The 14,848-nt window shown below is 33.5% G+C and overlaps 1 protein-coding gene and 1 non-coding gene across 7 annotated transcripts; one reads left to right on the forward strand and one right to left on the reverse strand.

Moving 5' to 3' along the window:
• The first annotated feature begins 631 nt into the window (after positions 1-631).
• LOC145576536 (uncharacterized) lies at positions 632-4,750 on the forward strand. Of its 6 annotated transcripts, XM_081634277.1 has the most exons (7): positions 632-1,031; positions 1,872-1,946; positions 2,238-2,442; positions 3,057-3,173; positions 3,522-3,596; positions 3,752-3,833; positions 4,169-4,750. In XM_081634277.1, exons 3-7 carry the CDS (start codon positions 2,421-2,423, stop codon positions 4,248-4,250), a joined length of 378 nt encoding a protein of 125 aa, XP_081490403.1. In that variant the 5' UTR covers positions 632-1,031; positions 1,872-1,946; positions 2,238-2,420; the 3' UTR covers positions 4,251-4,750. The 6 variants fall into 6 exon arrangements, 3 of the variants coding, with proteins under 3 accessions (XP_081490403.1, XP_081490406.1, XP_081490405.1); XR_014098429.1 differs by having other exon boundaries at positions 1,872-2,341; positions 3,685-3,833; XM_081634279.1 differs by lacking the exon at positions 632-1,031 and having other exon boundaries at positions 1,574-1,946.
• A 4,411-nt stretch (positions 4,751-9,161) lies between these two features.
• LOC145577303 (U1 spliceosomal RNA) lies at positions 9,162-9,322 on the reverse strand. Its single transcript, XR_014098749.1, has one exon. It is a non-coding gene; the product is annotated as a U1 spliceosomal RNA (small nuclear RNA).
• Positions 9,323-14,848: the final 5,526 nt, after the last annotated feature.

Raw genomic sequence — 14,848 nt, forward strand, 5'->3', positions numbered from 1 at the left:
CGTTTTTCTTCACGCGGAATCCGATCTTTAATCAACTTGATCTACGAAATCCGTACAGAAGATAAAATATATTTTTAAGATAATAAAACCATATTTTATTCCAAATAAAAATCTTTTAAAAATAATTAATTATTAAATCTAACAATATTAGAATTAAAAGGAACTTTCTAGAAACTTCTAGAAAACTATAATTAATCCTAATAATTTTAGGAATAACAATTAATATTGAGCCCTCCTCTAGATCATTGGGCCGTATTAAAATAAATAACCGGGCCCAGTTTAGTATTTTGGCCATAACTTCCTCAATATTCATCGGAATCGAGCTTATAATATATCGTTGGAAAGGTCTTTTCGAGCCCCATCCATCTACACCATTATTGGACCCTTATCATGGACCAAAATAAACTGAAATGGACGTTTTCAAATAAATAAGGTCATTTTCAAAAACAGAGAGAAAAGAATTTAATTAAAACTAAACCGCAACACTCGACTTTCGAACCACTTTCACCTAATTCGATAATAACACAACGTGCAAGGCATTCATCACTGGGTTTGGTTTTGGGGAGACACAAATGGGTGTCTACATATATGGTTGAGAGCTCTTGCTGCCAGTGTGCACTGAAGTTTTCGGAGTCGTGCCTCAAATATAGTTGTCTAGGCTGTAAAAGGTTGTTGTGTGCCTCTTGTGTTCGTGGGAGTGATGCTCGTGTTGTTATTTCTACATTTAGGGGTAATAGAAATGGTGATCACCTGGATAAAGTTATTAAGGCCTGCAAGTTCTGCTCTAAGCCTACTAAGAGGCATATTGAAAAAATCTATCCCTCCGAGTCTCCACGGGCAAGCCCGGAGCCATTATCAATTCCTGCCGATTGTGATGATATAAGCAGCAGCATAATTGTCGAGAGACCTGAAGACAATTGTGTTTCTCATATAGTTGGGTTCCAGGATCATAACATTTCTTCTCAGAATATGAGCAGCAGCAGGATGTTGTCTTATCCTTCACAAATCTCTCTTCACCACTCTCCAATACAGTAAGCCTTCTCTTTATTAAGAGATTATTTTGTGCTTAGAGGTTAATTTTATTTATTTATATGAATTTTTCTTTGGGAATTCAGTTACTGTTGTTTGGTTCACATGTGATGATTTATTTTCTTTGTCTGTGCCAACATCATTTTGTAGTAATTTTTGGCTTCTAAGTATCATCCCTTCTCCCCACAAAATAAAATAAGATAAAATAAATGATTTATTGTTGGATGAGTTATTTGCTACTCTTATATGTTGTTTATGTTCAAAGTAAATTTGTTTGATTAAAATGTTTCTCGAGTATTTGATGATATGAAAAAAGGTCAATCTGTTATTCTAACTGGACAATATTTGGGAAAAACCTCACTCATATAATAAAATGGAAAACTCAGACACCAGGGCTTTATTTATACAGGAAAGATAGCTGAAAGTCATAGTTGTGCCCCAACGAACTCAGCAATTTGGTCTTAAAAGTAATGAATTCTTGTATGCTATCTTGTGGCCTTTATTTTCTGTATTCTCTTGATAAATATTTTTATGTTGGATATAGGAGTGATGAAGAACCAGAGGAGTCTGGGAGGCATTTTTTCAGCTCAGCAAGTGAATATTGCCATGACAGTTCAGACATATCTTTGTGGGTGTATTTGTGCAGTGCGAAATCGTTTCGTTTTAAATGGGGTTTATTTGATCGATTTGTTGTCGATTTTTTGGGTTTATTTGTTCGATTGTTTTCCCGAATTTTTAAGGGTTTATTTGTTCTATTTCTTTTTTTTGGTTGAATTTTAGTGTCTTCTTCGATTGTGCGGTGGTTTTATTTGGGTTGAATTTGATTGATTTATGATTGACAGTATTCCTCCAATTGAAGTGGTTTCTCAGTTCTCCATTGAAGCGGCTTCTGAGCTTTTTCTCGAAGCGGCTTTGAGGTAATATATCTTTATTTTTTGTTAATCATCGAATATCGTTTTCACAATTTAGGGTTTATAGTTAATTTAATTGTAAGTATAATCAATCCAGGATTCTTCTAAGGTGGATTATTTAACTATTGGTTATAGTTACTCAATTTATGAAAGAATTTATATAACGAGTGATTTTGTTAATTGAAATTTTATATCGAGTGAAATTTGGGCAGATGAATAAATAGAGAGATTATCAAATTGAGTGAAATTTGATTGAATGATTGTTCATGATTCAATAATTTGATTAACCTACATCAGGTATATTTCGTCTTGGTTTAGAAAGGTAAAGGAAGTGGCTTACAGCCATAATTGTGGAGTTGGCAGCTGAGAAGCATGTCTGATATGTCTTATCTATCGAGAAGGTTTGATCTATGTGGTCTTTTTTTTTTTCTTATTTAGTGTCTTGGGTATGTGATTAGTTTTTTGGTTATTTCATGGGTGATGCAGTGTCAACATGAGTCTGGTTTGTGTTTATTAATGATAGTAATTCAAATTTCCATTAAATCTTGATTTTTTTTTTTGGGGGGGGGGGGGGGGGGTTTAAATTCTTGATTCTTCTTATTCTTATATGAAATACATTCTTCTGTTAGAGTCTTATCTATGGAAAAATGTTGGTTGAAATTCTCCAATACATTCATGGGTGATGCAGTGTCAACATGAGTCTGGTTTGTGTTTATTAATGATAGTAATTCAAATTTCCATTAAATCTTGATTTTTTTTTGGGGGGGGGGGTTTAAATTCTTGATTCTTCTTATTCTTATATGAAATACATTCTTCTGTTAGAGTCTTATCTATGGAAAAATGTTGGTTGAAATTCTCCAATACATTCTTAGTTTCCTACTCTTGTATCTTGTCTAAGGAAAAATGTTGGTTGAAATTCTTCAATTAAACTGTCTAATTTAGAACTGATTTGAAAAAGATTGTGGAATGCCAGCCTCTTAGCAAGAAACACAAGGCTTCCTAAATCTACTAAAACCACATCTTCACTATATGTAGCTATCATGTTTCTAGATTTTTGTCCTGTTCCTGTAAATACTTGAGTAATTGTCATATGCTTACAATGACTGGCCTATGCAGGTGGCTTCGGTGGTAATATCGGACATGATCCACATATTCTTTATACTCTCAGTGTTGTTCAAGTTCTAGCTCTATTTGATAAGATACATTTTCTTGACTTTGCTAAGGTGACAAATTGTATCCTTTATGACGTGGTGAAGTTTCATGTTATTCTAAAACTATTTTCGATTTTGTGTTTTTCTGTTAATTTATATTATGTGTGGTTAAGATATCATACTATATATAAAAGGTATTTTACTTAAATTTATTGTTTGAATCTTGAGGAGACAAGAAATTGCCCGCTGTAAGTTGTGACCTTTACCCAGATCTGTAGTTAAATACCTTGTGCACTCATCAAGTGTTGCTAATTTACCATGATCTTGATACTATTATTGGGATAAACAGCTTCTTTTCTTTTGTCAAGTAACTCAATGACACAGCAAGGACACTCTGGTTTGTTCATGGGACCTTAACCTTGCAACTCAGATATTGTGCAGTTGCAGAATAAGGATGGATTGTATTCAGGAGACATCTGGGGAGAAGTGGATAACTGGATACTAGGTATGTTAGCAATACTCTGTTTTGTCCTTTTACATGCCTTTTTTCTTTAAACAGAGAGAAGCTTACTCAGGTTTATCCATATTTCTAGATTTTCATATATTACAATCTGTTGTCTTTCATTGCTACATCAATTGGACAAAATTGATGTGGAGAAGGATGTGAAATACATTGTAAGGTGCAAAAACCTAGATGGGGGATTTGGATGCACGCCTGGTGGGGAATCACATGCAGGACAAAGTATGTTGGTGCACTTTAATAGTGATTTATAGGTTATATGACACTCTTGGTGTTGCTTGTATAAGTAAATTGGTGAGAGTTTTAAGTGGTAATTTTACACATTCATGAAGTGTTTTGTTGTTCAAGAATCAATAATAATCAATTTGCGAAATTTGTTTTTGTATTGTCAATTTCAGATTTCTACTATTTGGTTGCTCTTGTAGGTTTTGGCTTGGTTCATCCTTTGTGATGGGAGGCTATTTGTCTAAATCAATTGCTGAGGACTAATATCGACTTATTTGACTGATTTTTTCTGTTTGTTTTCCTGAATAATCTTTCCTGGTTTGTTGTTTCAGGGCTGCTGTAGCAAATGCGGAGGTTTGTTTCTGTGGATTATACATGACAAAAAATATCTTTAAAAGAATTCTTAATGGTTAAGGCCTCAGCAAACCAGCAGTAGTTAAGAATTGGGTGGTAAGTGATCCCATCCATCTCTAATTTCGTTCTAATATTCAACTACTTGATGTAATTATTTGGTGTAGTAGCTTATTTTTTCAAATCATGGCTAATCTCGAAATAATGAGCTATATTGCTGGTTGTTTCCTTTTCTAAATATCTCGAATTAATCTTTTCCCTCTCTCTCACAAAGTTAGTACTGTATTTTTGGGTTAATGTGTTTTCCCCATTATTAAATTTGATTCATTCTTTGCTATATAACATTGCTCAAGTATCACTATTTAATAGGGTATTCAGCTGACATGCTTACTTATATTATTAAATGCTTTGGTTTTTTGCTAGATTTGACATTGGTAACCAAGCATAATTAATTCATATTTTTGGGATTGTTCCGATTCAATTCCATTAGTTCAGAATAGAAAATTCTTTTTTATCCAATTTGTTCACTTTTTTGTTGTTCACTGGAGTTTTATTATTATATGCATGTTTGTTGACCTTATTTGTTACAATTTGATTTTGCTTCACTTGATTTTTTTGCAGAAATATTTTGCTTGTGCAATTATTCATTGGTAATATATTGGTCCCCTGAAGCCTTTCTCATACGGTATAAGGATCAATGCAAACCCAATTGTGTCAGTTTATCAGATCTTTCAAGGCTTAAAAGTATTATTTGTTTTATTAATGTAGTATATTATATAGGCTTATGTTAGAGAAATGACTCATTATTTTACAACTTTGTTTGTTAGCCTTGATTTTTTCATATTTTGGCTTAATGTCAGAGATAGTGACGTTCGTTTATTCGCCGTTAGTAGTATTCCAAGTTTGTTTATGCTCTTTTGGCTTATATAAACATTCAATGCAGATAAAATCTTATGATAGTCTAGGAAATGAGTAAATTTGGTAAAGGCTCATTCTACCGTGAATTCCTTGCTACAAAATACATTAGAGACAGAGAGAGATGAATGGCCAAAGAAAGAAGGGGTTGAGTGGGTAAATATTTAATTTGTTTTTAGAAAGTAGAATTTAAAAAAGAGATTTAGGAAAGGACACATTGGTGCAAACCCTTTTTAAAGTGTAAAATTAATGAAATTATAGCTTTATAAGAGGGAGAGAGAGATCAAGAAAGAGATAGAGAGAGTTTGAGAAAAAACTTTTTAGAGTGTAATCTAGGAGATGAAAATACTTTATAGAAAATTTCTAAAATGCTCAAAATTATAAAACATAAATGAAAGTTAAAGGAATAGAGAATTAGATTGACGAAGAAAGAGGGAATAGAAATCGATAATAAGATTTGGACAAACTTTAATTCTTTCAGTAAATATTATTCGTTAACAAATGTGGTTTTGTAACAATTATGGAGATGTTAACTAATTTGTAGAACTTTTAGAATAAAATGTTCACCTTATAGTATAATCGTGCTAGATTCACAAGTAATTGTTTTGTTACTACATAAGTGTTAATATAACCATAATAATAGATAGCTTTTAAGAGAGAATATGGAAGAAGGATGGAGGGTGAAGAAGAGAGGAAGAGAAATAGGCAGTGGGAGGAGGAGGAGAGGGGACTAGATATAAAGGGGACTAGAGATAGAGAGATAGGCGAAGGAGGCCGAAAGAAAAAGAGAAATATACAGAAAAGCTGGAAAAGATAAAGAAGCAGAAGGATTTGGATTAGAAGAACAAGTGCAGCCTATAATTTTCAATGCCTTTTTAAAGCTGGAATAGGGACAAGAGGGATTTGGACAGAAAAAAATGAGAGTGGGAGAAAGAGTTTCGACCAATAAAAAAGAAGGAATGATTGAGAGAGGAGCAACTGCGGCCTATAATTTTCAGAGCTATTAAAAAAAAGAACAAGGAGACAAGGGCAAGGGAAGAGAGAGAAAGAGATAAGGCAGGCTGAAAAGTAGGGGTGAGCATGGATCGGATATCCGATCTGAAATTGGATTTCGAATCGGATATCCGTATCCGAAAATCTTGAATTTTAATATCCGTATCCGATCCGAAATGGTTCGGATATCCGAAAATCAAATATCCGAAAAATTCGGATCGAATAACTCGGATATCCAATACCCGATCTTTTAATAATATTCTTTGTAAAAAAAATTAAACTCATAATCATAAAAAAACAATTATTCATATATTTTAAATCTAATAAACCCACAAATATCAGAATATAACAACCCTAAAATTTCAGAATATATAACAATCAAAATTAACACATACAATGAGAGATACTTACATCTAAAAACCCAGGAAATTTTAACAATATATATACAAAATCTATCGTTTAAATCCTAAGTAAATCTAAAAAAAAAAAAAACTAGAAAAGGCTGACATTTGAGAGAGGAGCCGCCGAGTTGCAGTTGGTGGAGCAACCGTGAGAGAGAGCCACCGCTTATAAGTCGCCGCCGCTTAGGAGTCCCCGCTACTGGAGTAGGAAATGAAAATAGTTATACATATCTCAGTTAGTCAGTTTGGGGGGAGATCTAAGATAGTGGAATTTGATCTTTAAAAGTTTGAGATAGCAGAGGAAGGAGAGAGAGAATAAGAGAGAGAGAGTGACAGTGAGGGGAGAGGAAAGAGTGGCGGTGTGTGTTGGGGGAATTTTGTGTTTTAAGGGCATGAATAAGGGTTTGGGCTTTTGGGTTTGGGCCTGAAAGTTGTTGAATGACTTGAATCTTTTAATAGAGTAATAAGTACTTATTTTCGGATATTCGGATATCCGAAATCCAAAATTTCGATATCCGATCCGATATCCGAAATTTTCGGATCGGATATCCGATCCGAAAATGTTTTCGGATCGGTTATCCTAAATTTTCGGATCGGATGCGGATCGGGTTTTCGGATTATCAGATAGTTTTGCTCAGCCCTACTGAAAAGAGATCAAAGGGGAGGAGAGAGAGGAGGTCAGGGAGAAAGCGAAAGAAAATTCATTTTACACCTCATTATTGAGAAACATTACGTTTTTTTTGCCATGACAGTTACTTTAGCCCAAATTAGATTGTATATTCACTCTAGAAAAACAAATCCTGAGAATAAAAATAGCACTAAAATTTGTTATGCAACTCAAAGAAAAAATATACAAATACAAAAACAAGCTTTGACGAAGTGTAGATCACACCAATTATGTAGACTAATAACAAAGAAATAAACAATTCTTTCATATGTTTTGCATTTAATCCATTTTTAATAACTTTAACCTTTTAAATTGCATTACCTTATCATTGTTCCTTATTATCATGCACAGTCATTTTTAGATATAGCTATTTGAAAATTATTAAGTTACTTAATAAGAAATCATATTGCGCTCTAAAATAATATCTAAATTAATCGATTTTAAAAAAAAAAAATCTTTTAATTCTAACAAATTCTAGATAACTTTACTTATTAAAATTGTTTTTCCACAAATATTTCCCCGTAGATACTTTATCACTACTCCTTATAAATTCTTGTATCCTTGCTACTATCTCTGTTAACTTTTTATTGCAATTTTGGGGTATTATCTGTGAGATATAAAATATTCCAAAGTTGCAACCAAAAGTTAACAGAGGTAGTATTACAAAACCTGAACACAACCACGAATATCACAAAAACCGAACACAACAACGAATTTTACTTATCTTGCCGTCGGGGGCACGCGCAACGCGCGTGCTCCAACGACTAGTCTGCCCAAAAATAAGAAGTAGGTTAATTGAATTCATAATTAATCATCTACTAGGTTACGTAGTAAGTTTTCACAAAATGTCGGCATCACTTAATTACGTACTTTTGTAATTAAACATATGATGGTTGACTGCAAATAATAGAAAATATATATTATCATATATCTTTATTATTTATTAAATATAAGTTTGCATATACCCGTAATCTATCATACATTATTAATGATGATTTTATTGAAATAATTGGCCTGGGACTTGGACTATGTTTTAGCTAAGGTGTAGAAGTCTAATAGCAATCTCAATTTTTCATGCTGACACAAAAATGTCGTATGGGTATGCTCATTACAGCGAGTTTCATGCCACGTACCGTAATTTTAACTATTGATCATAAAAAAAGCCTAAACATACTATGAACAAAATTGATCAAAATATAGTAGCCCTATACACAAACGCGAAACTTCTATTCACTAAAAATATTATGTATCCCAACATTTATAATTTTTCTATCAATATAAACAGATTTTTTTTTTTTTTTTTTTTTTTTTTTTTTTTTTTTTTTTTTTTTTTTTTTTTTGTTAAGAAAAAAGGATGATACAAGTTACAAACTAGTTAAATGAAACTAGAGTTATGACTCTGAAAAACCAAGGTGGTATCCTTTATAACAGTGAGGTCACTTTGTCAAATAAGGGTCTGGGCCGAACACGTCACGGAAGAGTGTATGTCCATCACTTTACAAGAATAAGGAGGTTTTACCTCAAAACCATATGACAATAGGAGGAGTAGCCCCTTAGGCTTATAAATTGTTTAACTCTCTCTTTTTCAACCAATATGGGACACTTACATGTGGTGCTACTTGAGAGGTCTATTCTTTAACATTCCCCCTCACATGTAAGGTCCCTTTTTATTTTTGTCTCATGTGATTTTTCATGCTAGAGTGCTTCTTCACTCCCCCTTACATGGACCAACTCTTGCCCATTGAACTTTAGCCATTTAAGGTCCCATATCGTGGGTCTGGCTCTAATACCATGTTAAATACGGATTTGGCCATACCCGCAAACCAAGAGAGAGAGTCCACTTCACAAGTCCAAAAGAAGGTCCATTCCAAAACCATATGTCAATAGGAGGAGTAGACCCTTAACCTTATAAAGTGTTTAACTCTCTCTTCTTCAACCAATGTGGGACACTTACGTACATATGGTGATACTTGAAAGGTCCATTCTTCAACACTAGGTCAAGGGTTGCGCGGACGCAAACCCCCACTATCACAAATTATGACATACACTATTCCTCTTAGGAAGATGTTAAGCTAGCGCCCCTCCTAATGTGCAATGGAGGCCACCAACCTAGGCCATGAGCCTTCTTGATCCCCCATAGACCCTGTCAAGGTAAGTGGACAAATAAAGGAAAAAAATTTAAAATAAAAATTACTCCATATATGATTTAGAGTACTAATTGATTTTTTTACAAAATTGAAAACACACTCATTGTTGACACTTCTGCTCGAAATAATTTCACGTTACAAGTTTTTTTTTCCTTTTACCGGACTTTGTATAAGTTATTTCATTAAAAATGTCTTTTTAAATACATCAAACCAATAAATTGTTCTAATTCTTTATTAAACTAGATAGTACCGTGTACAGAACACCTAAGCTAGCACAAAATATTTTCTAATCACCCATAGACAATTCATTTACAAAAACAAAAAATATAATAGCACCATATGTAAAGTAAAAGTCCTCACCAGTTAGGAGATTTAAAGGTTTTTGTAGCAAAGCTATGAACAGACTCAAAATTCTATGTAGTTTCTCAGCCCACCTCTCCTACAATCCAGTCCATTTTCATTCTCATGGTTTCAAATTTTCAATGAACGCACTCTTTTTTTAATCTAAACGCGGCCCAGTTCTCCTATACAATTTTTTTTTTTTTTTTTTTTTTTTTTTTTTTTTTTTTTTTTTTACTTCTTCTAATACCTCCATTTCATATTATTAATCGTTATAAATAATATGAAACGGAGGTAGTAATTTACTTTTATTTATCCCAACTTTGTATTTTTATAAGTAACTATCCAAACTTTAGGAGTATTTTCTTTTATGAATTCCATATCATTTTCTCTCTCCATTGTTTCAGTGATAGGCGTGGAAAAGTGGGTGGTTTTGGTGGTAAGGGAAGGAAGGGGATAATGTTATATTAATCGTTTGAAATATGATCACCATATTATTTTAATGATAAACAATACGATTGGTTCATTTATATTAGTGCGTCTTGTGTGAGACTGGTCACACCATGTGGCCACTTGTAAAAGAACAAAGTAACCCCTAACACTAATCTGGTAACCCCTATAAAACTGACCAATTAACTCCTAAGTAACCCCTAAAATACTGGCGGAGTAATCCCTGTAAAACTGAACAAGTAACCCATATAACACATAAGAAATAACCCTCATGATAGATTGTCACACCGTGTGGCCAGCCACATATAAAACTTTTGTAATTTTTTTTACATCATAAAATGAACATAATTAGTCTCTTAATATATACCATGCAAATCATTATTTTTAGAGAAACTATAAAATAATAAAAAAAATTATTTAAAAAACTAAAAATTTGATAAATAAAAAAGATGTTAATAATACTTTTTTTTACCAAAAATAAAATAGTATAATTTATTATTTGGAAAAAAATATGTCAATTATAAATCATATAATTATGAAAACAATATAGTAAGAAGGGGGTGGTTCGGATGGTAGGAGGAAGGGGATTGTGGAGGGTGGTTTCTGTGGTGGGGGAGGGAAGGGGAGTGTTTCTGGCAGTGGGGGAAGGAAAAGGGCTTTTTTGGCTGGTGATTATTGGGGGGGGGGGGGGGGTGACAAGCAGTAGGTTGTGGCAAAGGATACGTGCGGCCATGTGGGGGAGTTAGTGATGGATTGGGAAAAGGAAGGATTTTAGAGTTTTTAACCAATATAATTAAGTGTGGACATGTGTTTAGACAACCTATTATAACAAGTTAGTGATATAAAGGGTCCAATAAAAGAAAGGGAAATTCCCATTGGTACACCCGTGATTTTGACTTTTCCCATTGATACACTCCAAATTTTTTGTCTTCCCATCGGTACACCCATGGTTTAGTCTTTTTCCCAACCGTGACTAACACCGTTAAAAAGTATTTCATTAAGTTAAAATAATTAAGGAAAAGACTATAATACCCCTTTAAATATCTAATGTCTCGATTTGCATGTCGAAAATTATTCGGTTAAAGTTTTGGAAGTCATGTTAGTCCTTAAGGTCACTGGTCAAAAATTTTAGAGTGTATCAATGGGAAAAGTCAAAACCACGGGTGTACCAATGGGAATTTCCCTAAAAGAAAATACTCCTAATGTTCAGAATATTATAGATAAAAGTTGGAAATATGGTAAATCATTCAAATTACATATTTTTATTATTCACGAAAAATTTAGGTCACTGGTCTCAAGTATGATAGGTCTTCTTTTAAAGGTATCAACTATCAATTAACCCAAAACAATCATAACTTTAGGGGAGAGTCATTGTCAAAATGGTCCCTATCATATTTTTAACCCGTCTGACCGGTTATTTAATAGCCAGTGCCACGTGTCTTATTTTCAGTTATTTGTAAATTTGTACTCCCTTTGTCCCACTTTTACTTGCAACATTTGACTGGACACACTTGCCGATGTACATGTTTGACCGTTGATATATTTTATTATATATTTATATAAGTATAAAAAGTTTATATTAAGAAACTATATATTAAAATAGACCCAACATCTTACATGATTACATTGACTTTCTTATATTAGTTAAAAAAAATGATCAAATGGAGATGTGTGAATAGTGCAAAAAGTCAAACCGTTACGAGTAATTTGGGACGGAGGGAGTAATTAAAAAAGATTAATCCACTGGCCACCTTTCTAATAAAACACTCACCCTTTCTTTTAAGCCCTGTTCACTTCACCTACAAATAACAATCTTTAGTAAAACGGACGATTAACATTAAACACGTGGCAATTCAATTGGCTAACTTGGTCATAATATGATAGAGACTACTTTAAGAAGGATCCCAAAAAGTTAGGATTGCCAACAAATTAATCAATAGTTAAGACCTTTTAAACAAAAATGTCAATAGTTCGAACTGTTAACGTCAATTTTCCTATTATTTATTATATTCAAGATTTTGTCTTTTCTTCTCTCTTTATTCTTTTGCACTAGCTTGTACTCCCTCTATCCTTTTTCTTTTGCTTCATTAACTTATTGGGGTGTCCTTTTATTTTGCTCCATACCATATATAGTAATAGGGAGCAACATTTTCCTCTCACAAACAATATTTTGGACCCACCATTATTCTCTCTCATCAAATTTACACAACTAAAAGTTAATAAAATGAACCTACACCTATGGGACAAAAATAAGGGGAAGGATGGAGTAGTAACCATGTCATTTGCAGATTTGTTTAGATTTTGTTCAAATAATTTTTTTTTTTTTTTTTTTTTTTTTTTTTTTTTTTTGAAAGAAATTCTAAAGGACACTATATAACATTAATTAAAGCCATACGGCATCTACTATTGATAATCAACGATAATGAAAACAAATTTAACAAAATCAAACCAGAATTGATCGGGGAAGGGCTAAGAATCCAAATACATAAATATAAAAATTCGGCACATTCTCAATTCGTTGTCTCATACAACTTTTTTAGTGGATCCGTCGCCGCATCATAATTTTGTAAAAAAGAAAATTCTTGTGCTGATTTTGTAACCCGAATCCGAGAAATAATCAATCGCAGTCCCGCACAACTGGAGACCAAATTAAACGCAAATAACACCTTGTCTTTTGAAAGAGTTCAAAAAACCTTGTCTTTCGAAGGAGATCGAATAACTCTTGTCTTTTCAAAGGAGATAAACCTTTTCTTTTAACGAAGACATTATTATAACCTGATAAATAAGAAAAAAAAACTTAAAGGAAACAAAGATTGGGGCTTTCCACTGATAAAATCCGATAGAATCCCCTTCGAAATTAACAATGAAGGCTAGGGTTCAAATATCTTTCTATTCAAATTAATAAAATGAGCTCTTTGGAAGGAAGGAAGAAAAAAAAAAAAAAAAAAAAAGGGCCGAGCTTATCATGTGTAATGCCATTGGAAGATGATTTCAAGGGATAGCCCACCATATAGTCTCATATAATTAAAAAAGATTTAGAAATATTTTAAAAAAAAAATAGAAATAAAGTGAGCTCGGTTCTACTTACTACGGAGTATTACTTATTGCTCGGTTATGTGCTAAGGTAATGAGATAAAGAAATTAGACTACGTTTATGGATTTTGGGTTTAAAAAAAAGGGTTTTTGACTAAATTAAAAAAGTTGGGATTGAAACAAAAAAAAGGCTTAAAGGTAATAATATTTTTTTTAGTGTTTCGAGAGCCACAAGGGCGAATGATGAGAATCGATTTTAAGATCACCTAAAATCGGGAAGGGAGCTCTAATCACTGGAGCTATCCCTCACTCTCTTAAAGGTAATAATATGGTTTACAAAAAAAAAAAAAATGGTTTACAAGCTAGAATAACAATTAGTATTCCATCAAAAAAAAAAAAAAAAAAAAAAAAAGCTAGAATAATTAGTAAGTTCAAGCAATCCTTGAATCCATTATATATCTCGGACCAAATTAGGTGATGATATACAATTCAATCATTCGGGTTTATTGTATATGGCTCATGCATAGTGTGTTAGCCTCCTAGTTTCATAAAAAAATATCTTTTGTTGTAAAAAAGTGTCAAACTAATTAAGAAAATTTGCCCGCAATAATCCCACCTTTGAAGCGTCCGTCCAAATAATCCCACCTGTGGGTTATGTTTACATAATTCGACCTTTATACCCAATCCGCTCAAAATGGTCCTAACCGGTCATTTAACCTGCTATATCAGGTTACCTGGCCCGTGGTGGCTTGTGATTGGTCCAAAAAAAAAAAATTAATTTTTGTAAAGAAAAAAAATTGAAAAACAACCCCACCAGCCCACGCCACTCCATCCCGCCGGCCTAGAGCCTATTGCTTGACTCTCCTGCGCTGCGTATCCAGCCGCCTAAATTCCCCTCCCTTAGCGACCCCCTACCTCACGAATCGGCCAGAATCGGACCACCAACCGCACACATCGGACCACGAAAACCCAAAAAGTTCCATCCCTCCACCCACGAAACTCCTTCTCCGTCTCTATTCCGACCCCCTTTACCCTTCTCCCGTCCCGATTCCGACCCCACTTTCCTTCAACCACCCCGTTCTTGGGATTTGGGTTGGTGGGGGTTTTGAATGGGCTAGGTTGGTGGGGTTTTAAAGGGGTTTTGGAGTTGGTTAGTTGATTGGTTGTGGTGGTGGTTTTGGGGTAAGGGGAGGAGCGACGATGGGTCTGGGCGCGGCGATGGGTCTAAGCGCGGCTGATGTGGCGGTGGGGAGGTGGCTGAGGCTGGTGGTGGTAGTTTTAAAATAATTAATTAAAATTAAAATTAAAAATTATTTTTTTACCAATTATGTGGTGACACGTGTAAATTAAACTTAATAAAAAAATTACCTACTCAACCGGTTACAAGTCACTTGGGATCATTTTAAGCAAATTGGGTATAAATATCGGATTATTTAAAAGTAACCCAAAAGTGAGATTATTTTGGGCGGACGCCTCATAGGTGGGATTATTCTAGATAATTTTTCCAACTAATTAATTGTTATAGTTTTTCATAAAATTTGGTAAACTATAAGTTGCACAGACCTCAGCAACTATGCAAGTACGGTCGTACGGACCCAATTCTTTGTTTTTTTTTTCAACTATGCACATACGGTCGTACGGACCCAATTCTAATCACCCATAGATAAAATTCTTGTACACCAAAAAAAAAAAAAAAAAAAAAAAAAAAAAAAATTA

The sequence above is a fragment of the Chenopodium album genome, chromosome 13, assembly GCF_948465745.1.
Source record: "Chenopodium album chromosome 13, dcCheAlbu1.1, whole genome shotgun sequence".
NCBI lineage: Eukaryota > Viridiplantae > Streptophyta > Magnoliopsida > Caryophyllales > Amaranthaceae > Chenopodium > Chenopodium album.

Excerpts from the sequence above, each read along its gene's own strand:
- LOC145576536 (XM_081634277.1), top strand. The coding sequence starts at position 2,421 with ATGCAGTGTCAACATGAGTCTG. Across the intron at positions 2,443-3,056 it reads GCAGTGTCAACATGAGTCTG|GTGGCTTCGGTGGTAATATC; the intron begins GTTTGTGTTTAT and ends TGGCCTATGCAG. Across the intron at positions 3,834-4,168 it reads GGAATCACATGCAGGACAAA|GGCTGCTGTAGCAAATGCGG; the intron begins GTATGTTGGTGC and ends TTGTTGTTTCAG.